This window comes from Eschrichtius robustus, chromosome 8, assembly GCF_028021215.1.
Source record: "Eschrichtius robustus isolate mEscRob2 chromosome 8, mEscRob2.pri, whole genome shotgun sequence".
In the NCBI taxonomy this organism is placed as follows: Eukaryota; Metazoa; Chordata; class Mammalia; order Artiodactyla; family Eschrichtiidae; genus Eschrichtius; species Eschrichtius robustus.
In genome coordinates this window covers 11,924,548-11,946,651 of record NC_090831.1, presented here as the reverse complement: position 1 = coordinate 11,946,651, position 22,104 = coordinate 11,924,548, and the positions used below count along the sequence as shown (strand labels likewise).

General features: G+C 47.0%; 1 protein-coding gene across 1 annotated transcript in view; it reads right to left on the bottom strand.

Annotated features, from left to right (window-relative positions):
* Positions 1 to 3,308: 3,308 nt before the first annotated feature.
* Positions 3,309 to 22,104, bottom strand: part of GLI3 (GLI family zinc finger 3) — a 288,050-nt gene continuing 269,254 nt past the window's right edge. The window contains exons 11-15 of the mRNA XM_068550331.1: positions 18,286 to 18,435; positions 16,607 to 16,771; positions 11,252 to 11,542; positions 6,634 to 6,961; positions 3,309 to 5,734 (exon numbers count right to left, since the gene is read on the bottom strand). Coding sequence (XP_068406432.1) covers positions 3,393 to 5,734; positions 6,634 to 6,961; positions 11,252 to 11,542; positions 16,607 to 16,771; positions 18,286 to 18,435 — 3,276 coding nt within the window. The 3' untranslated portion in view covers positions 3,309 to 3,392. The remainder of the gene's footprint in view (positions 5,735 to 6,633; positions 6,962 to 11,251; positions 11,543 to 16,606; positions 16,772 to 18,285; positions 18,436 to 22,104) is intronic.

Genomic DNA, 22,104 nt, shown 5'->3' with positions numbered 1-22,104 from the left:
CGAAGAAAGCCCTTTTCCCATTCAACTGTGAATTAAATAAACCACCTACGAGAAATTTCAGTACAAAGAGCTTTTTATTGACATTGTAAGAAACATTGTTCTTTCTCTTTGTTATAAAAAGACTAAGTGGTTCTGAAAGCAAAAGTAGAGTCCATCTGTGGCGGGGCTGCAGCCCCGGGCTAGAGGTGGGCGCGGGTGGGCATTGCACGGGCTGCGGGCTGATCCGAGGAAGGCCCGGGGCCGGCCACGTCCAAACACTATGCCTACAATACTTAAATGTATTTACACGTGTTTCTTTTAAAAAAAGGATTACACATTTTATTTTTTTAAAAATCTAAAAAGGTGAAAACAATGAACTCGTACTTTATCTTACACATTTGCAGGATACACAACAGTAACTTGTCAGAAGAGGACATCCTCCTATCAGTTCAAAACAACATGGGAAGCCAGGTTACAAGACAGCTCAGACTCTGCTACAATTGTGTGCTCTCGGCTGGGGAGCACGCAGCCTTGAGCCCTGACTGGGCAATACCAACTGGTCCCTCGCTTCGACGACATTAACATAAAATAAGGCACATACATCGCAAGAATCGAAACTCTGCAGCTCAAGAGGGTGAGCCAGTGAGTGAGGAGCAGGGGCAGTCTAATTAGTTCTTTAGAAAAGAAAACAAAATGGATTGAACATGTTTAACATGGATGCCAAACAGCGGTACCGTGTATGAGCCTGCATTAAAAAGTAGCCATGACCCTAGAGAGTTGGTGTTATCTCCCAAGGGACAGGGAAGTGGAGAGAAGATGGGAGGCTGGGGATGGGTTCCATCACGGGAGATGCCAAGTCTACAGAGATCCATGTCCAGACGGGACACTTGTAAGTGGCCCCAAAAGATCTTCCTTACACTATCTCAACAGATTGGAAAAATACACTTTCCTCTTCCGCCTCTCCTTTCCTCCATCCTTCTGAGATTTCCATACTGAGAGAAGCCAAATACTGAGCTGAAGCATGAGTGTCTCCTGCAAATCTCAAGGCGGGAGCAAAGAAAACAAAGTATGAAGAGAAAAAGATAGGGGGTAACCCGGAGAATCACCAGAAACCAAAGGAAAAACAGAGGCACAAGGTGACAACCTTGCTCATCCCAGGCTCCGTCCATCCTTCCGTGTAGGGCAAAGGTGACATGGGAAATTATGGCAATTGATAAATGCAGGACACATCTAGGAATGCTAGCGGGGAAAGGATTCAGAGGGAGGAGAAGGAGGACAGGGATTGGATTAAGCCACAAGGGCATGCCAGCTCAGACCAGGACCGGGAGATTTTGAGTTCATGGAAAAAACAAGATTCAGGGAATGGATTACTGATTTTGTAACCAGATCATGACCTGTTTGAAGAACACAGAAAATGGCTTGATCTTTCCACTGAAAAGTGGTAGAGACTCAACTCTCCTAGCTCAGATCACTACTTGTCTTTTGATTTTGGACTCTGTTCTGAAGTGGATGCTTCCTTTGATTTAAATGTAGGTGTTGCACGGGGTGGGGGGTGGGGCGGATGGCTGGAGAACCTCAGCATCTCTGTGCTTTCATTTAGTTGAAAGCAAACCAACTGTCTTAGCCAAAGTCCCAAAGGGCAATTTTACTTCCACACTGAGATTCTTGGTCCAAATGAGAGAACATAAACATGAGAAAAATGGGCTGGTCCGAATATTCTATTTAATACTTTTATTTGATTTTGTCTAATACTAATGTAAATGGCAGGAATAAAGGGAAAAAGCCACATAATGGACTCATGAATCACTTTGGAAAAATCCAACTCCAGGGTCAAGGGGACAGAATACAGCAGGTAGCCTGAGGTGTCAATGTTTTATTTTCATAGCTTACATATTTTTAAAAGTAAAATGCTGGGTAATCCACGTACTCTGTGCACACATAGTATGTCTTTTATGTGTAGCAACTGCACCTGGGGAGTAGCTGCACTTTTTAAATCTTTAAATGTTTTAATCCAAAACAAAAGTCCAGATTAAGTCCACATTAAGGACAAACTGCGGGAACACTTAACTTCTTAAATGCATGCATCACTTAATAGATAGGGTGCAAAAAAAAGGTATCCACACAGCTACAAAACTTCTTCCCTAGTGCTTTTAAATGCTAAAAATATTTGAAGAGATTTATTCCAAATATCTTTGTCTGTGAGCTTTTTTCTTTTACAACCAAGTTTTATAAATCCCCTAAAATAGGGCACTTAGAATAGAAATACTCCTTCGCTATAGTGGAATTAACATATGTTAATGACATAGCCAGCTGTGGGGTTAAGTACCTATATACTCAGAACTAGATATCATCAATTCTCAGTTATCTATGAAAACGGGGCAAGAGATGGAACTATCAACAAATATGCAAACCCACAAATATTCCCCAAAACAAATTCTCCACAGTAGCTTGAATCTGCAATCCACCTACCTTCTTACCAGAACAGATGAAAGTAATAGCATGTCTGAGTGTCACCCAGCACCCTTCCCCGTCTCCCTGGAAGAGCACTGAACATTCACGGACAGAAAGAGAGGAGGCAAGGTCGATAACTGAGAACTGTCGTATACACGTACCCACCCTAAGCTCATGTATGGACAGTAAGAATTTTAAACCCCAATGGTGGGCACACCATTTCATGTGCAAGAGTCCCAAATTTCGACCTGTGTGTATCTGTCTAAAGCATGCTCTGAACTGAACTGTGGGCGAGGAGTGTCTCAAAAAGCTGTGACCTCTGATACAGTATGCTCACAAGAGATTCCCAAACTCACTCTCCATGGATTCCCAAACTCACTCTCCATGTTCTGATTCTCGTGCCCAGTGTGGGAATTAAAAAAACAAAAGAAACAAAACACAAAAACAAACGTTGAACGTATGTAAAGGAAAATGGAAAAAAGCTGGAAGTGTAACCCCTTGGTCACAAGCACACCAATTCCTATTTCCTTGGAGTAACAGAGAAACCTGTCAAATCCTTTCCTTTGCCCTCTCTCCAAAAAGAAAGAACGTGCACACCACACATTTACACCGGTTTACTAAAAAAAAAAGGGGGGGGGGGAGGGAGGGCTTACAGTTTTTTAAAAAAAGAGGGTGTTTCGAGTGTAACAATACTGATTCAAAACTGAAATGGAAGACAGTTTCTCCCTAGAATACTTTAGGGTTTTTCAGAGTCCTTTTCCATAAAAGGAATATACTTGAAACACATCCCAGTTAGGTGAGATGAGATTGCTAAAACATATACAGAACTAAAAAAAAAACAAAAACGAAACAGCCAAGAAAAAAAAAAAAAAGGGTCAATTTAATCTTTTAAACTCCTAAAGTTTCAGGTCTCTTGGCAGTCTTTTTTTTTTTTTTTCTTTTTTTTCTTTTCCCCCTAATGCCTACTGCATAACTGCAAGGAATTTGCTTTCTTCCGCGAGGGAGGTCAGCAGAGAACTCATGTCCCCGATTGCCATGTTGGTGGTGCTTAGAGACAGAGCTGGCAACGGGAGGGCGGCGCGTGGCGTCGTGAGCCGGGAGGAGCTATGAGAAAGGTTCTGAATGATGCTTGGGCTCAGGACTCCTGACATCAGGCTGGCGTGGTCCGCGTCATCTATGATAGCATCGAAGTCAATCTGCACCCCTTCCAGGTCATGGCTGTCGAGGCTGTCCACTGTGCTCGTCACCTGGTTAGCACCTGGGGAGAGTAATTCAGAGTTTTCGGCGCTCGCCCCCTGGAGCAGGCAGCTGGCTTCTGACACGGAGAAGCACCCGGTTTTCATGTCTTGCTGACCGAAGCCAATGGTTTGGTCATAGAACTGACCAGAGTAACTCTGCACATTCGAATAGAGCTGATGGGGCTGCCCTGGCATCTCCATCTTGATGCCGTTCACCCTGCAGGTCTGACTTGGGTCACTGAGCTGTCCTGGCTGCAGAGCGAGGCCACCCCTCGGCCCAGCCTGGCGCCGGCTGCCCCCGTAGCTGGCACACGGCTGGTAGCCCCTGACGGCTGCCAAGCTTGACAGCTGGATGCCGGTGCTGGGAGGCCCTGGCAGGCCGCTTTCTGGCCCTTGATAGACGTGGATATGTGAGGTAGCGCTACCGTGCCCCAGCACGTGCTGCCCGGGGCGGCCTGCCCCCTGGGGGTGCATGTTGTCACTAAGGAGCTGATGCGCCAGGTACCCCTGTCCCACCGGGTCTGGGCTGGGCATGCCATTCACCGTGCTGCCGGCTGACTCGTTCGGTGCCACCGACAGGCCAAAATCCGGCTGGCTCCCGCTCCCTGGCATGGGGATGCTTTTCAGCTTTGCTGCCTGGATCCCGGCACCGCAGGCCCCATTGAGCAAGCCGGGGGAGCCGGGCTGCCCGGCCAGGCAGTTTCCATACTGCTGGGCCTTATAGGGCTGTTCGTGGAAGGCGTTCCCGTTGGTGCCCGCAGCTCCGCCGCCGCCGCCGTGGCTCACCAAGTGCTCCGGGCCCCCGAAGGAGCTGCCGTGCTCGCCGGGGGTCGGATACCCCCCAGCCGGGCCAGCCCCGCTCCTCAAGGGATTCTGTGGGTGGACGCCCACGTGGCTGTACAACGCGAAGGCGCGGGCCTGCTGCGCTGTGGACCGCGGGCCGCATTTCAGCTTGGAGGAGGACACGTCGGCGCTGCCTGAGCTGACTTCGTTCCACTGAATGGGCAGGTCGGATTTCCTGGCATCAGTGCAGGGTGGTTCCAGCCCGCGATACTGCTGGCTGGCATGGCTGCCGGGCAGCCCAAGTGGGTCAAAGTCGCCGGGCCCGCTCCCCAGGCCAGGCCCGTGGGGCACTTTGCTGTCATCAGAGACGGTGCCCGGGAAGTGCTGCTCATACCCGACTGGGTTCTGGGAGTTTAAATACTGCACCACGTCGTCGGGCAGGAGATCCTCATCGTTCAGGCTCACATCGGCGTCCATGGTCAGGGACTCCAGGGTGACGTTCTCAGTAATGCTCGGGGGACAGGGAGACGCGTGGAAGGGTCGGGACTGGCCCCCGTCTGGCCGCGTGTAGTTCTGAAGCACTAGATTACGCTTCTCCAGGGATGGAGGCAACACCGGAGGGTTGAAGCTGTTAAGGCTGTTGAATCGCTGCACCCGGGGCAGCGAGAGGCTCTCGGAGGCCGTCCGCACCGGGTCGCTGGCTCTTCTCACGCCGTTGCCCAGCGCATCCTGGGGCAGCAGCGGGCGCCGGCCGTAGCCGTGGGCCCCGCCATCGCTGCATCTCCGGGGAGGATGTACGGGAGGCAGGGTCCCCGCGGGCTCCCTGCCATCGCCCAGCAGGGCCATCCGGGTCTTGAGGCTCATCCTCTCCATGTTGGGCAGCGGGGTGGGCGGCGGACCGCCCGTGGCAGCGGCGTACTTGGCTTTCAGGCGGTACTGCTGGGCGGGCGTGAGGCTGAGCAGGCTGGGCAGCCCGTCGCCCTGGCTGGCCTCGCTGGACCTCCGCGAGGCGTCGGTGGAGATGGGGTCGTAGGAGTCGGCCACGCTCACGTTCTGGGGCCGCCCCTCGGCCTGGGACGCCTCGCTGGAGCGGCGGCTGGAGAAGCAGGGCGAGATGCCGGAGGAGCGGCGGCTGCTCAGGTAGGCGGAGCTGATGGTGCTGGCGCTGCTGTCTCTGCGGTTGAGCAGGTTCAGCATGGTGATGTCCACCCCAGAAAGGTCGCTTCTGTTCGGGAGAAGCGGCGGGGGCCCGCCCAGACTGCAGCTGGTACTGGGCTGCGTGCCTGCGGAGAAAGCCGGAGAGACAGGGGTTCATTTCAGGGTGACTTAACACGGGTGTCGGCGAACAGTGACTCTTTTCGGTTTCCGGGGCCGGGCGGTCTCGGCCGTGGTTACCCATCGCCGCCCTGCAGCACCAAAGGGCCTGGGGGCAGTAGTAAAGGGGTGGGTGAGGCTGGGTGCCAATAAAACTTTATTTACAAGAGCAGGTGGGAGCGGTACATGGCCCACGCCTGGTTGAAAGGAAACAGTAATAACTCCCTGGATGAGTTAAGCTCCTTCACTGGTGCAGTGTAAGGGCCAAGTGAAGGGTCCCTGGAAGTACATACGGTGCTCAAGTTACAGGAAGTACCAGGGCAGAAGGCATATATCTAAACTCAGGGCTTCCCCACGACATCCTATGCGGGTGGAGCGCACCTGAGTAGGTGGGGTGGGGGAGGTTCACCCTTGGGATATGCTGCAGATATCGAGTGTAATCTCAGAAACACAAACTGACTGGGGGCCGACAGTGACAAAGATGGCTTGCCTTTCTCTGAATTGGGCCATCAGTCAAAGTGGCTGCTTAGCTCCTGGCTGCAGACTATGGAAGCCAGAGACAGGTGCTAACCTGGGACGCCTCTGTGGCTGGGATTTCCTTCCCCTGGTCTAAGAGGTATGATTTCACCATCAGAATATCAGTCATGCACAGCCTTACTTTTCATTTCAGGATTATCCTCTTACTGCCTGCTTTTAAAATATGGACTCTCCAGAAAGGCAACACTAATATTTATGGTTCCAGCATCATTTTAGGGCTGGTGGGGAAAGAAGCAAATGGAAAACCAAGGGCCCGGGTCTGCTTAGTGCTCCAGCTGCCCTTGAAAGAACAGAAAACCCCGCGTGGACACGAGGACTGGCCAGAACTCACCGTTTCCTATGAGAGGAGAGACTGCAGGGGCTTTGGGGGGTAGAATGGGATGCAGTCGCGGAAGCATTCCATTCACTTGTTTGAGTCTTTCTAGCTTGACGTGCTCCATCCATTTGGTCCCTGCCGGGTTCCTCCGGGCTTGCAAAGCGAGGGCTGTGGTTGCAGTGGAAATGGTCGAGTCCATGATTGGGGTTTCGTCGATGGCACTGAGGTCGCCCATACCACCTCCATCGGTTAGAGGAAGCTCGAGCCCACTGTTGGAATAGTTGCTGATGGGGGACTGTTGGCTGCTGCATGAAGACTGACCACCAGGGCTTGGCTGAGATGTCTGTGCGGTCAAGAGGAAAGGACAGAAATGTCACCCGAATGATGAAGGCCAGGGAGCGGATGACGAGAGATCACGCAGATCAAGTCCTGCGGGATTCTCAGTGGGTGGGATGAGAAGAACTATGTTCCGGTGAGTGGAGGTGGCCTCCCTCAGCCTCAGTGACTGCGCAGCAGGCAGATGTGCAGTGGAGGGAATGGACAGCGGGGGGTGCCGGATATGATGCATCAGCCATGGAACCCTGCCCCAAATGCCAACTCTGCATCACACTTCCTTGTTGGTTCCCACCCCGCCTCCATGACTTTATCCTTTGGGCAAATTACTTAGCCACTCTAAACCTCAGTTTGCTTATCCAGAAAATGGGGACAATTTATTTATCCTAGGGATTGTTGTGGGAATTAGGTGTAAAGCCCTGAAAACACACAAAGTTCAAAAAGACCTGGATGACAGTAATTAACTGGCTCGGAGAGCGTTAGCAGTTGTTATTATAATTGCTTTAGTCCTCGGAATATATGTTCCAAGAGCACATGTTACCTCCCCTCCAACCAGCCCCGCTATACTATTCCAGGCTGGTTCCCCAAGCTCTTGTAACCTCTCTACTTTCCTTCTACATTTTCTTGCTTTGTAGAACTCCAAGCAGGGTGTAGGTAAAAGCAGTTGTAAGAGGGAAAACTTCAATCACTTAGCTTCTGCTATAGCCAGGAGAATTGCATTGCACTAGGAGAATTGGGCCAGGTTTCCCTAACCCCAACCAAGTGGACTGGGTAAGCCAATTCTGCAACTCGATGGGAACTTAATCTGGTCCACTGGTTCTCAGGGAAAGGACCACCCCCCCTCCACGGGCCCCTGGCCATGGGGACTGAAAAGACACTGTCTCCACATTTGGGAGCCCTCTATAGAATGGCCTGCATTGAGCGGTCCACACAACCTGGAACTGGCCCCTCTAAAATTCCAGTGGTGCCCTGGTGGATAAACATTCTAATCCTTTATGCAGAGATAAGAAATGTGATGCTCAGAGAAGTTCAGTGACTGCCCAAAGTCACAAAGCGAACACTGTGATGACCTAGACCCCCAGCCCAGCCTCACTTCCATTCCTCTGTAGCACCCTCTCCGCTGTCACCTAAAAACTAAAGCCTGACAGCAGCCCAAGAGCAGGGAGCGATAACTACACACACTCCAGTATAGACGGCTGTGGTCTCTGGTGGAACCACAGTGCTGTCAGCAAGGGGTCTGGACACAGTCATTTTCCGTGGAACCCGTTACAGTTTTTCTGAGAACACAGTACATACACCCAAGCAAATGAACACTTTCTAAGCGAGCACCGCATGGTATACTAAGTGTGTCCTGGGCAACCAAGCAGAGAAAAATAAGATACACAAATGTGATCATGAATGCATGAAGCCTGTCTTAAGGTTTTGCTTCTGCAGTGTCCTGAAGGGCCAGATCACCTGCTCCTTTGCAGAGAACTTAGATCATCCAGGGCTTTGGATGTCTTTTACGCTTGGATTGTCAAATCAGCATGTGTGTGTGTGTGTGTGTGTGTATGTGAATCTGTGAGTATGTACACACACACATGCAGGCTCACACTTCCACAGGGCCCGGAAGAAGGCTCACATGCACCTACAATTAGAAAATGCTTAAAGGAGCGCAGACATTTCAATATAGATTAAATTGCCAACAACAAGTGTATTCAGATCTTGCTCTAAGACGGTGGTGCACGTCCGGTCCAAGAATAAATTTACACTAGTCAATATGACAATTAAATAGTCTTTGAGAACATCTGCTTGGTCGGTCCCAGTGTGATTTATTATGAAAACCTAGACAAATAGAATGATGAATTTCAACATCTAACAACTCCACATTTCCACATGCTGAATGTTCAAAACACATCACTTCTATGTTGGAAACATATCTGAGTAATGTCCACTACTAAAAATATCACAAAGGACAAAGACAAAAGAAAAGTGAAACAAATAAAAGTTAAATGTTAAAATGAAAACAAAACAGAGAGCAGAGAAGCCAAAATTCCCTCACCTTATTACCCACTGTCCTTAGGAAGTGAGAACAAGACATTTAGGAGCATTACACAGAAGAGAAGTTGGAGTAATAAGAAAAAAAGAAGAAAGAATTTAATTTATAGCATGATGAGCAAATCAAAGACAAGTTTTTGAAGAAAGAATATTAGAAATGTAAATCTCCTGTGCCTTAGTAAATGCCTATGAAGATACCTACTTATATTTACATGTGTGTGTACATATTCATAAAATAGTCCCCCGTGGAAATTTGATTAATTTATTACCCTCACTGAGCCTCAGTTTCCACACCTGTAATATGAGGGGCCTAGTCTCAGTCTCTGTGAACTCTTTCCAGCCCTTTGTTTCTATGATTTAACTATTTTATAAAATATTTCACATCTTGGAGAACCTCAGATGTCACTGAGCAAACTCACTGTAAATTTTTATTTCTACCAATTTTCTTTTTAAAGAATGGGTGTTTGGAGAAGAGATAAGTTTTCTTTTCTTTTCTTTCTTTTTAAAAAAAATTTTTTTTGCTACAGATGTACATTAAAAGTACAAGGGATTCTGGGTTCCTAGGATGTCCTAAAAACATAAATCATTGTCTTTCAATGACATAATCTAGGAGACCACAAATTCACTTTCCTTGTTTCATTAAACACTTGAGGATAAACGGTTGAATCTTTTGCACAATTATTATATAGGTGGACTTTATTTTAGGAAATTGATAAATGCTCCCCCCACCAAAAAAGTATATAAAACACAGTTTACAAATTGATTAATTTAAAAGTATAGTGATCAGTCATAACACGTATATAAACTTCTTACTAAGGTGTTTTTTAAAAGCAAAGTACGGCTACCCACTGGGAAATAATGATACATCTGGATAGCTTATTTGCATGACTTTTGGCTAGACTTAGGGTCACTTTCTAAGACTCGTAAGAGTTTAAAGACAAACTCAGTAAGTCATTAAAATTCAATTAAGTCATTAAATTCCACTCTATCGATTCTGAAATTGTATGTGCATTTATTCCCACCCATACATACTGCCACATGGTGACATAACTTAGGAATTCATAGGATGTCCATCCAATTCTTGGACTTCTCTAATTTTAAGCAAATGCTTCCTTGAACTGAGTAGAAATCTGCCTGTCTGGTCATTTCCATGCATCTGGAAGTCTAAGCCTGTGACTTCTATCTAGTACGTTTCTTCCATATATCCCGAGATTGACAGACTAGAGCCCAAAGCACAGAGCTGACTGCATTATACATATGCCAAATACAAATGTACTAAATCTCCTCTGATCGCTACTCTTCATTTTTCTCGTTGTCTTTGGAAAAATTTTAGATAGTTTATTCTGGCCCATGCATAAGGCAAAATCACCAAGTGAAGTTTGAAAGAAGCTGCAACAGTAGCTTAATCCATGTATCCTATTTGTCATCAAACCATATGATTTTTGCTGATGACATCTTTCAAATCCCTCCCTTGCTTTCCACCTCCTCAGTTCAGGCACCACTGCAGATATACGGTCTCGAAGTCTATCAACCAATCTCTAGATTGGCACTGGAGTTGTCTTTTCTAAAAACTTAGAAAACCTAAAAAAATCCCTTTATATCCTCCCCCTCTTTTTACTCTGGCACATTCCCCCAGGGCGCCAAGGCCGGTGCTTGGCTCCTTCAGGTCCTGCTCCCCAGCATGCGGTCCTTCCCCTCTCTGAGCGCTGAACTTGGCGGCCACCTGCCCTCTGCCTTCCCATCGTGTCCTCAAGTGCACTGGCTCCGAACCCTCTGACCCAGACTTGTCTTAAAGGCCCATCACACTGAGTTGTGTTTGTTTCTTGGTCTCCCTATCCCACTGGACTACAGACCCATAAAGAATAGGGGCCGTGGCTTATTTATCTTGGGGTCACCAGGGCAAAGAAGTCAGAAAATATGCTTACAGAAGGAATGAATGGATGATTCTCTACATTAGAGACCCGCTGAAAATGTGCACCGTGGTGTCTGTCTACCTCCCACAAGGTGGGATGCTTCCAGATCGATTTCAAAAACCAGTTAGGAAACCCCGGAACTCTTTTCTGAGCTGAGCTCTGCTGTGCAGATCAACCTGGGGTAGGCAATCCGGATCAGGGAGCTCTGACCTCCGTAAATCAAACAGTGGGATGCAGTGAGAACGGGGCACTGAAGTCCGCCCCTCGCCCCTGTCCCCAGAGCCCTACCTGGTCCCTTTAAAGACCTGGGAGAACTTTGGGGAAAACCAGAAGGAAAGCGAGTGACATACCATGGGCTTCTCCGCCTTGACCGTTTTCACTTGGAGGCATTCTTCCCGCTTTGAGGTAGTGTTGCTGAGGCCCTTCTGCTCCCCGAGGGCTCCCTGAGTCTGCCGGCCGGGTGACCTAGACTGTGAGTGGCCGCCGGAATCTCGTGGCGCCGGGGGCCTGGGATGCACGTCCCCACGCTGCTTCTTGGTGACGTGAGCCTCTGGGCCGTGCACTGTCTTCACGTGTTTCCGGAGGGAGCTGGGGTCTGTGTAGCGCTTGGTGCAGCCGGGGATTTTGCACACGTACGGTTTCTGCCAAATGCCCCAAGGATGAAAGAATAGGTTGTTACCAAAGCGATTATTCCCCCCGCCCGACGGTCTTTTGTGGCTACTCATTATATTTTTAATTCTTTCAAAGCACGATCACAAGGCTGTGAGGTGTTCAAAACCCTCTAAATGGTGCAAAGGTTTAATAAACGGAATCCAGCTTGAGTACATTATTATTTTAGAGAATGCTCAGGGTGAGTGAAGAACGTGTAAATTGCGCTTATGTTCTTGGAAGCATTTATCCTGCGAGTAGGAAGAAGTATCGTGGTGTCACGTGGTGCTCAAGAGATAACTTGATGATGAGGATGGTGGTGAAGATACTGCTGATGATAACAGAAGAAGGTTAAAAGACACCCATCCTTTAATGAGAAGAACGCTTTGGGGAGAGCTGGTGTGAAGACCTTTCTTACAAATGTCCTGGTTCTCAGACCTAATATCACTCTACCTCCTTTGAAAATGAGCTCTTTACACATTGACGCAGTAAAAAAAAAAAATTGCCTGCAGCCTCTCCTGGGTTAGATATCACTAAAATACTTTCCTTTGGGTTGTATTACAACTGTGCGGGGGTGGGGGTGGGGGTGTTCAGGGCTCAGAATATCCAGAACCTTTCTGATCTTCAAAGCCGTAAGCCCTGTTGGAGTGTCCACGAATGCTTACTCGTAAACCGATGAGGGCAGATGGATGTCGTCCTGGAGACGAGGATTCCTGGATGAGGCTCTGCTCGCAAGTACTAAGATCTAGAAATTATTTCATGCTACTTTTATTTTCTATGTGGGCCAGTGATCAAGCCTACAGATACCGTCATAAAAAATTATATGAACCCTTATAGCTGAATATACTCAAATCACAGAACTCATGGCATTGTATTCATGACCAACATCAGAACTGTGATTTCGTTTACTTTCCTTGAAATCTAATATATTCACGGTTACTTATATGAGTCTATATTTACCTCTGTGTATACCAGAATATGAGCTATTAGGTAAACAGTAGTCATAAAAATCATGCTTAATATAATGCATCCATTACAGTTATATTAAAAAGATTCCCTGTCTTATAGAATGATGCTTTTTCCCTAAAAGCCCAAGAACAGACTGAGAGCTACCTAAAATGATGAAATGTCCTAATGTAGTGAAATAAAGATTCCAGAAATTATCTTGAGAGACCTCACCTCCAAATTTGAGATTCTTTTGGGTAGAATTGATTCCCATTAACTACAAATTACTTCTATTCAGGAGCTTGTGTGATTTGCAGCATATATATATATATATATATAATGAAATGAGCACATCAAATTCTATGCATTAGGGACAGAAGAATGGCTCTGATGATTAGTGCTATTACCGTGTAGCATCTGACCTTGGCCCTGTGCTTGCTCACTCTGCCGCTGTGACAGACAGGCAGGAATGTATGGCGTAGGGAGAGGGAACACAAAGCCAGGCCACTGTTACATGTTTGAAGAGCTACTCTTCCCATAAATATCTGCATGTATGTATCACGGGTTAGCTTGGAAATGAGAACACAGCTAGAGGTGGAATGAATCTGCTAATATTCATCAGCTCCTGCATTTCCAGGACCAACAGAACATACAAGTACATGTGTGCCCATGTGCCCTTGCATGTGGACATATACAACAGCCACCTACAAAAAAACTCCAAGAACACAGGGTCAGGAAACTTAACTTCACAAGAAAACACATTAACTCAGTTACGTATCTTGGCCCCCAAATTCTGTTGTGATGAATGACTGAAATGCAATCTAATTGTAGGTTAAGATAAATGTTGTCAGGATTCTGAGTTACGCGTATTTCCTGTCCTGGATACTTAACTTTTGGTACTGTCATTGCCTTCTTGACTCCCTGAACTGAAAGGTACTTTGTGAAAGTGGGGATACTTATTCTACTTGACTGTGTAGAATGTATCCAAATAAAATTTTTGGTAAACATTTAATGGCCTCTACTATAGGCAAGACTCTGAGCACAAAGTTTTATAAGACAGGATAAAATCTCAAGGGGTATAAAATATGGTAGGAAAAATAAGACAGCATGAATTATCTACAGTACAAAGTGTGGATGCTAGAGAAGGATGTGGGCAGAGGGGAATCATTTTTGCATTGGGATGATCATGGGAGGCATCAATTTAGTTTCTGTATCTGGGTATAATGCCCAGCTCATGGGGTCAGGGTATGGGCTCAATCAGACCACGTACAGGCGGTGCTTACCACAATGTGATGTGGGGCACATAATAAGTGCTCAATAAACAGAGCTTTGATTAGGAAGAGGTGTCGTAGTTGGGTCCTGAAAGACAAACAAGATGCTGAAGGATAAAAATGAGGGCAAGAGGATGCGAAAAAAAAAAAGTATCCAGAGCAAAGGTCCAGCAGCAGGACCACTTCAGGCATGCAGACATGGCTATCTGGAAGGTTCCATTCATGGTCACCATTGTGAGAGGTCAAGGGAATGGTGAAAGGGAAGGCTTGGGTCCAGTGAGAGCAAATACAAGCCTAAGGAGTCTAAACATTTCCTATAGGAAAAACGGAGCCACTGAAACTTTCTGGAGAGGAAGATACAACCGTATCAGAGCTCCAGGAAACTGGCTGCATCTGGTTTTGGGAGGAACGGGAGCTCCATGTCCTGGAGTAGGCAGCCCGATCAGAGGCCACTGCGATGGTTCAGTGACCCTAAATGGGCAGGGCAGCCATGGGGGCGGGGAGGAGACCTAGATTACCCGAATGGGTATTGCTCCCTTCCTGTCCTATTCTACCCTGTTTGCCTCATCTAGAATAGCAAAGTGCTCGGCAGGTAACTAGCTATCAATATTTGTTCAGTGAAAGAACGAAGATACAAATAAGAGAGCAAAGAAATGAAAGAAGACATCTAGATTTGTCTACAATTGCTTGATGATGCAAGTCTGGATTTCCTGGATACACTTAATTTTGGTGTATCTGAAACCGTCCATCATTCATACGCCAGGACGAGGGCTTTCTCTATGTGGAATAGAGGAAAAATGATTTACGTGTTTGTGAATAAAATTATATTTATGTGTTTATGGCCAATGTTAATAATTTATTTTAGGTAAACTGCTCAACCTTGGTGAAAGATATTGTTGACCAAGGTATGTTTTAATCGCATGATGAATATTAAACTCTCTACAACATTGCACTTTTTATTGCACAGAAGGATTCATGTTTAAATATAATGCACTTAATTAAAACAAAGAAGACATGGGCACACATTTGAAGTCCATAAAAAGATAAAAAGCTCAGTAAGTATGTTTATATGTATGCACTGCTAAAGTCCTAACATACCCAGTGTCCAAACTGATCCACAATAACAGGAGAGAATCTATAGGAATGAATGCCCTCAAAGTTTCTAGTCATAATTGTACTTAAATACATGAAATGTAAACATATTAATTAAATTCTAAGTTAATCAAATCTCCTAAAACATTTTAAATTGAGATTTAATTCACATCCCATAAAAATAACCCTTTTAAGCTGCACAATTCAGTGGCATTTAGTACATTCACAATCTTGTGCAATCGTCCCCAGTATCAAATTCCAAAATATTTTCATCATCCCAAGAAGAAACCCTGCACGTATTAGCAGTCAACCCTATTCCCCCTCGTCCAGCCTCTGGCAACTACCAATCTACTTTCTGTCTCTATGGATCTGCCTATTCTAGACCCCCTAGAAGTTGGTACAAAACAAGTACAGTGGATTACACCGCAACTGTCCCACATTGTAAAGCATTTTTGACGTAAAAGATGGAGATGTGGCATCTCCTCTAAAACACCTGCAAACAGTGGATCAATAATAAGAGATCCTAAAGGACTCAGGTTTCCTTATTCTACTATGAACCATTCAGAAAGGGTCTGTATAAGTGAACTCATGTGTGTGAGTTTATGTGTGAGCGTGCTTTTTTTAGAGTGTGGCTAATCCTCTTAGAGTTGTTTTTGCTCTGTCAGTTCGGCTGAAAGGAAACTTGGTGAGGACCATCTCTGCCACCTTCAAGCCAATGGCCAGTGAGCTGAATGGTCCACTTTTACCAAATTCCCTCTCCCAGCTCTCCATCTGGAAGATCAAGAATGGGCCTGATTGGTACCTCGTGGGGTCAGACGAGAGTCAGGCCTTTTCTCACACAATTTCAAGCAAACTGATGACCTACTTTGTGGGGCAGAACTACATCTCATGTGAACAAATTCTGGGTAGCTAGCCTATTTCTACCACAAATGTAGGGAGCCTTTGTGTTAATCTCTGGGTACATTCAAGAGAAGACTTCACAGAGGAGGAAGAATCTAAGCTAGATCTTCAAGGAGAAATTGGAGGTCTGCAGGCAGACGTGCATTAAAATGTAAACAAAATGAATTGGAAATCATTTTCGTTCATTCTTATGCTTCTCTGAAATTTGGGGGGATAAATACCTAAAAATAACAACAACACAATAGGAACCACCTACGACCATGAAGCTTTACTCAATATATTATCTTAAATAACTGACTAGAAACCATTCTGGGTTTCTAGCTTCCAAGATCCTTTGGAATTTAGAATGTCTGGAAATCCTATTTAGCCAAGGTGGGTTACTCTGCAAAAGTCTTTTTTGATATAAGTGCCTTTGAAGATACCACCTAGAGAAAGCAAATAAAAGTGGCTGTCTTAGCAGTAAGCTGTCGGCTGTCAACACCTCGCTTCTGAATCTCTCCTTGGTGCTTACAGGGTCGTCCTTTGAATGCATTCTTGCTCTTCCAGGCAGAGCGAGCGGATGGAATTCCAAGTTAAATGCTCCTGCTGTCTGACCAGTAGGTGGCAGTACTGAACAACGTGAAACTCGTTCCCCCTTCACCCTGCACGTCTCTCCCATCCGAGCCCAGGTTTCAGCCCTACCTTTGGGGCCCCGAGCCTTCACCTGCAGCATTAGGACCCACTCGTGCTGGGAGTGGCCAGAGGCAAATACAACGGAACAGGTTTGCGTTTCCAAGTACATACCCCAGAGGATTTTTTATTTCCACCACAAGCTCTGGACCCAACACGTGTCTCCTGGACGCGCCTTACCTCATTGGAATGTGTCCTGTTCTGGTGCTTGGCGCGATCAGAGGCATTCGAGAAAGCCTTGTTGCAACCTTCGTGCTCACAGACGTACGGTTTCTCTCCAGTGTGAGATCTCAAGTGTGTTTTCAAGTTTTCGAGTCTCGAGTAGGCCTTTGTGCAACCTTCAAACTGAGGAGAAAACAGGTAAATCTGGATGATCCCACACGATGACGGCTGATGTATCCCACTCGCTCCGCGTGATGAAAGACGGGGACGTTTGCGGGACTTCCCTGGTGGCGCAGTGGTTAAGAATCCGCTTGCCAATGCAGGGGACACGGGTTCGAGCCCTGGTCCGGGAAGATCCCACATGCCGCGGAGCAACTAAGCCCATGCGCCACAACTACTGAGCCTGCGCTCTAGAGCCCTCGAGCCACAATTACTGAGCCCGCGTGCCACAACTACTGAGCCCTCGTGCCACAACTACTGAGCCCACGTGCCACAACTACTGAAGCCCACACACCTAGAGCCCGTGCTCCGCAACGAGAAGCCACCGCAGTGAGAAGCCCACACACTGCAAAGAAGAGTAGCCCCCACTCACCGCAACTAGAGAAAGCCCATGCGCAGCAACGAAGACCCAATGCAGCCAAAAATAAATTAATTAATTAATTAAAAAAAAAAAAAGACGGGGACGTTTGGAGGGTTGGCAGCTTTTCAAAACCAATGAACAAAAGTCCACTAAACTCTGCCTTTATTGGGATTCAGATGGGGCTCAGGGCCGTTCGAGAGAAAGCGTTTTCAGGGCTAAGTAAAAATCCTGGACTTTTTTTTTTTTTTTTTTTTAAATAGGCCACTCAATGTGGACAATGGGTTTCATTATCTGCTCAGGGATCTCCTTGAATTCCCACTGATTTCAGATTCAGCACAAAGTTCATTAATATGGCTTTGTGTGCCTACAAAGGCACGGAATTTGATCCTGTTTGTAAAGGGCCTTTAAGATGTAAAGTACCAGGGCTGAGCCTTGCCTGGCAGGCACCTTAGTGAAAGAAGCCTTAGCCTCGCAGGAATCCCAACCCGCTCCTCTAGGTCTGTACTGGGCCATGGGGACAGACTAGGAGGGCGAGGAAAAACTCTAAAGCCGTAAGGGTTATAGTTGTAAAAAGTCAACCTAAGTTTTTCAAGTCAAAACTGGCCCCTCCCTGTGCTCCCCAAGGCTCTGGTGTGACAGGCACTGGTGCTGGGGCAGGCCCAGTGGCCCGGTGCTCACTCCCAGTGCCGGATGGCACGTCCCCACTGCCACCTGCCCGCCTGCCACTCTGCAGAGCTGGGCTGTCTGACTTAGTTGCTGTTAGCCATGTGGGGCTATTTAAATTTAAAATTTTAAGTTAAAATTTAAAAATCAGTCCTGTGGTTGCTCCAGTCACATCTCAAATGCACATGTGTCTCATGGCCACCATGTTGGACGGGGCGGGTCTAGATCAATTCCTTCCAGCATCCCCCAAAGCTGTCAGCATCCTTTCTCCATTTCTCACCTCCCCCCCGTTTTGGAAACCCCTCTCAAAACCCCGGGAGTTTATCACAAACAGCACTCCAACCCTCTTCTCCCACCACTCATCAGCTCGCACGGCCCTTGGAGTACAAGGAAGGACCCACAGGTGCAAGACTCCCCTAAGCGGACAGCCGGCCCCCGCCCCTTCGGTACTCACAGTGCATTTGTGAGGCTTCTCCCCCGTGTGCCTGCGCATGTGCACTACCAACATGTACTGGGCTTTGAAGGGTTTCTGTTCTCTCGAGCAATCTAGCCACCGGCACACGAACTCCTTCTTTTCTCCATGGATATGGTCGTTATTTATATGCTGGAGTTTGGAAAAAGAAAGAGAGAAATAAAATGGAAATGTACTACTCTTTTCTGAAGGCAACAGAACGGAGTGTCCCAAATCCCCCAACCTTAAGTCCTAAAGACTCCACGGTACCTTTACTATACTGCAAACCTTTACTATACCTTTACTATATTTAGGATGTTTCCTAAGTAAATTTGCTCTTACTGACTGGGGAGGGATACTTCCTAACTTGTAGGAGTGACCCGGTTTGCAAGAAGCCTGGTGTCCCAGAAAAAGTCCTGCAAGGGCATCAGAAGAGCAGAAACGGGGTGAGACACCCACGTCCGCTCTGGGCCTCCGTTATCTTTCATCGGCCAAGTCGGGGTCAAGGTGAACTGACCACAGAGGTGACCTCCAGCTCTCACTCCCTCCAGGCCTTGGGTAGCACCTTGGGTTAGTGCTGTGGCTCAAGACTGCAGAAAGGGCATACACACACACACACACACACACACACACACGTCTGTAACAAGGACCAAGAAAATCCAAAGCACTTTTTCAAATGACACTTTAGTTCCAATTAGTGGGCTCACCCCTTTGATAAGAATCACAGAGAAATGCCCTTGATACTGAAGGTGAAGGCCAGGCGATCGTCAACAAAACTCTTAGTGTCTGAGGGCCTTTGCTGTTTTCATACACAAATTAAAGGAATGGATTCCCTAGTTTCTAAGGTTCTTCCCAGCTCTAGGATTCTGTTAGTTCGGTTTTTAAAATGAAGATGAACTTCCCTGAATTCCAATTCAAAGTTTTAGGATCAATTTTTTAATAGAGTTCCTTGGAATCATATGTCAAATGTCCTACAACTAGGAGACACATGAAATCTACAGCAGCGCCAGAGGAAGAGATGGCTCTTAATCTGGACCAAATTCAAGTCTACTCCAGTAAGATGAGTCTGTGATTTTAACGTCCAGTCACGGATGATGGAGGAAGTTTGTGCCCTAGGTTGATCCTGTTGTTTTTATTCTCTGGCCACTCCATACTTTATTTGCCTTAATTCAAGGCCTTTGTGAGTCCTTTCTCCCACATAACGTGGAAACATATCACTAAAAAATGTGTGCAATGAGAGAAACCTCCTCTGGGTTCCCTGAGCCCCGTAACAGTGACATGACGTTTAATTACTTTCCTGCGTAGGCTCTGGTTCCTAACTGAGTGGTCTCTGGGGACCTGGTGGTAAAATTCCACCATCACTCGACCTTTCTCAGCTATTCCACAAGGCAGCTGGCTGCCGCAGGACAAAAAAAATAAATAAATAAAGCAGTCTGTTGTGCTGTTTGGGGAGTTTATAAAACTGGATGCGGGCAGAGAATAGCAATTGCTGTGTACTCTCCTCTCCTAGAACAGCTCTCAGAAAGCCCGAGAAACAGGGGAGAGCGGGTGACACAGCCCCCGGCGCAGGCAGACAACTAGGATCCTTTCAGGCGCTCTGAACACAACGAGGAAACCACACAGAATCACCCAGGTTCACGACAGCACCCCAACCCCCGGCAGACAGATGTGTGTTTCTTATAAAAAGCCAACTGTCCTCAGTATGAGTGTTTCTTAAAAGTGATGCTGGGAATAAGTTCATCTGTATCATTTTTCTAGATTCCACATATAAGTGATATTATACAATATTTGTTTTTCTCTTTCTGACTTACTTCACTCTGTCCGACAAGCCTAGAGACACAGACATAGAGAACAAACATGGATACCAAGGGGGGAAGGAGGAGTGGGATGAATTGGGAGATTGGGACTGACATACATACACTACTGTATATAACATAGATAACTACTGAGAACCGACTCTGTAGCACAGGGAACTCTACTCAGTGCTCTGTGGTGACCTAAATGGGAAGGAAATCCAAAAAAGAGGGGATGTATGTATACGTATATCTGATTCACTTTGCTGTAAAGCAGAAACTAACACAACATTGTAAAGCAACTATACTCCAATAAAAATTTTAAAAATGTGGTGCAGGGGCACATACGTGGATGAAGAGAACAGATGTGCCGGCCAGGGGATAACATGCCATCTTTAAATTTATGCTTCGAGAACAAGTCTGCCCCTGTTCACATCACCCAGGATTGTCCCAGATGGGTGCTGGAGCCCAATCTTTAAGTCCACATGATACAGAGAGGTTCTATGAATTCTCCTTTCCAGGCAAAGCAATGAATGATCACACAAGTCCACTCCATACAAATTGTTCTTGGTTCAGTTTTTTTCCAAGTTATTAGGCATCAAGCTTCCTGGATGAATAGGCATGAAAGAAAATGAAGGAAGGAAAGGAGGGAGGGAAGGAGGACGGAAAGAAGGAGGCAGACAAAGTTAAAACTGGAAAACGGTCTGAGAATTTGGGCTGAGACTGCTGCTTGAGTCACGACCCACACCTTTCGGTTTCATATTCTCGGCAACTGACAGGTGGCCCTGGTACTTGGCGGGTCCTCCGTAAATATCTGTTGGACTGATTGGCTCATGTGAGAAACTGAACTTTCCCTGGACCAGAGAAATTATACTTGATGCTTTTGCCTAGCTTACTTCAAATGCATTTCATCCAGTATCCGTACAGTAAGATATTAACGTAGGTGTTATATTACTTTAAAATAATATACCATCAAGAATTCAAAAGGACTTGGATGATTTGAATGATAGCCCAGTGAGAACCCCGTCTTGCCGGGGAGAATAAAACAAATACTCAACGACTGCCAACATTTCATTCATCGCCCACATATTGACATGTATGTACTGGGTACCACTCCACACCAGGCCCTGTGCTGGGGAATCAGACAGACCTGAGTCCTGCCCTGAGGAAATTACAGGGCAGGGACACGGAATTACTGGAGGGACACAGATAATGGCTTAAAGGACTATAGTACAATTATAGTTGTGATCAGCGTTTTGAAGGGAAATAAGAGGGTTTTAGAAAAACAATTAACAGGAGGTCCCAAATCCGCGGGGAGCACCAGAGACCAGGGTTGGCTTCTCCAATGAAGTGGCATTTAAAGTAGGACCTGAAGGATGAGTGGAGACTTGGCAGGTGTGCAGGTAAGGGTGTGGGTGGGGAGAAAGATGGACGGAAGCCCCTGGAGAAGGACAGAATTTGGTGCCTTTGAGGAACAGGGTGAGGAACACGCAGGGCAGGAGAGGATGGGCCAGGCTGACGCAGGAGGCTTCCAGCACTGCCACTGCTTGGTGTAGTACGAAGGCACGAGTTTCCAGGGGTCCAGTGGATACCAGTGAGGTAGCCAAGCTTGGGCCCACCTAAAATGCAGAGTGCTGGGTCAGGTGTCCAGCAGGGAGACTATAGGATAGACCCCTGCATAGAACTCAAGTGCACCCCCCACCAGAAAGCCAGCACTTGGACGCCTGCCCCAAGCGACCTGGAGTCACTCAGGGGAACGGGGATGACCAACAGGGAAGCACCACCAGCAGCTAGTGAAGCAATGGACCCTGTCTCTTGCCCTCCCCATCATGCTGGAGGGAGCCAGACTCTAGGAGGAGAGGCAAGAGGTCCCCTCCTGGATGGGTGGCGTGGTAGGGGAAGAACAAACAGCCTGCCAGCCCCCTGGAGCTGTGAGCCCGGCTGGTATAGGGAGGGGAGGCTCTGAGTGGATAGCAGGTTGGAGGTTTAAATCGGACGGGACTCTAGTAATCAAAAGTGGCTGAGACGC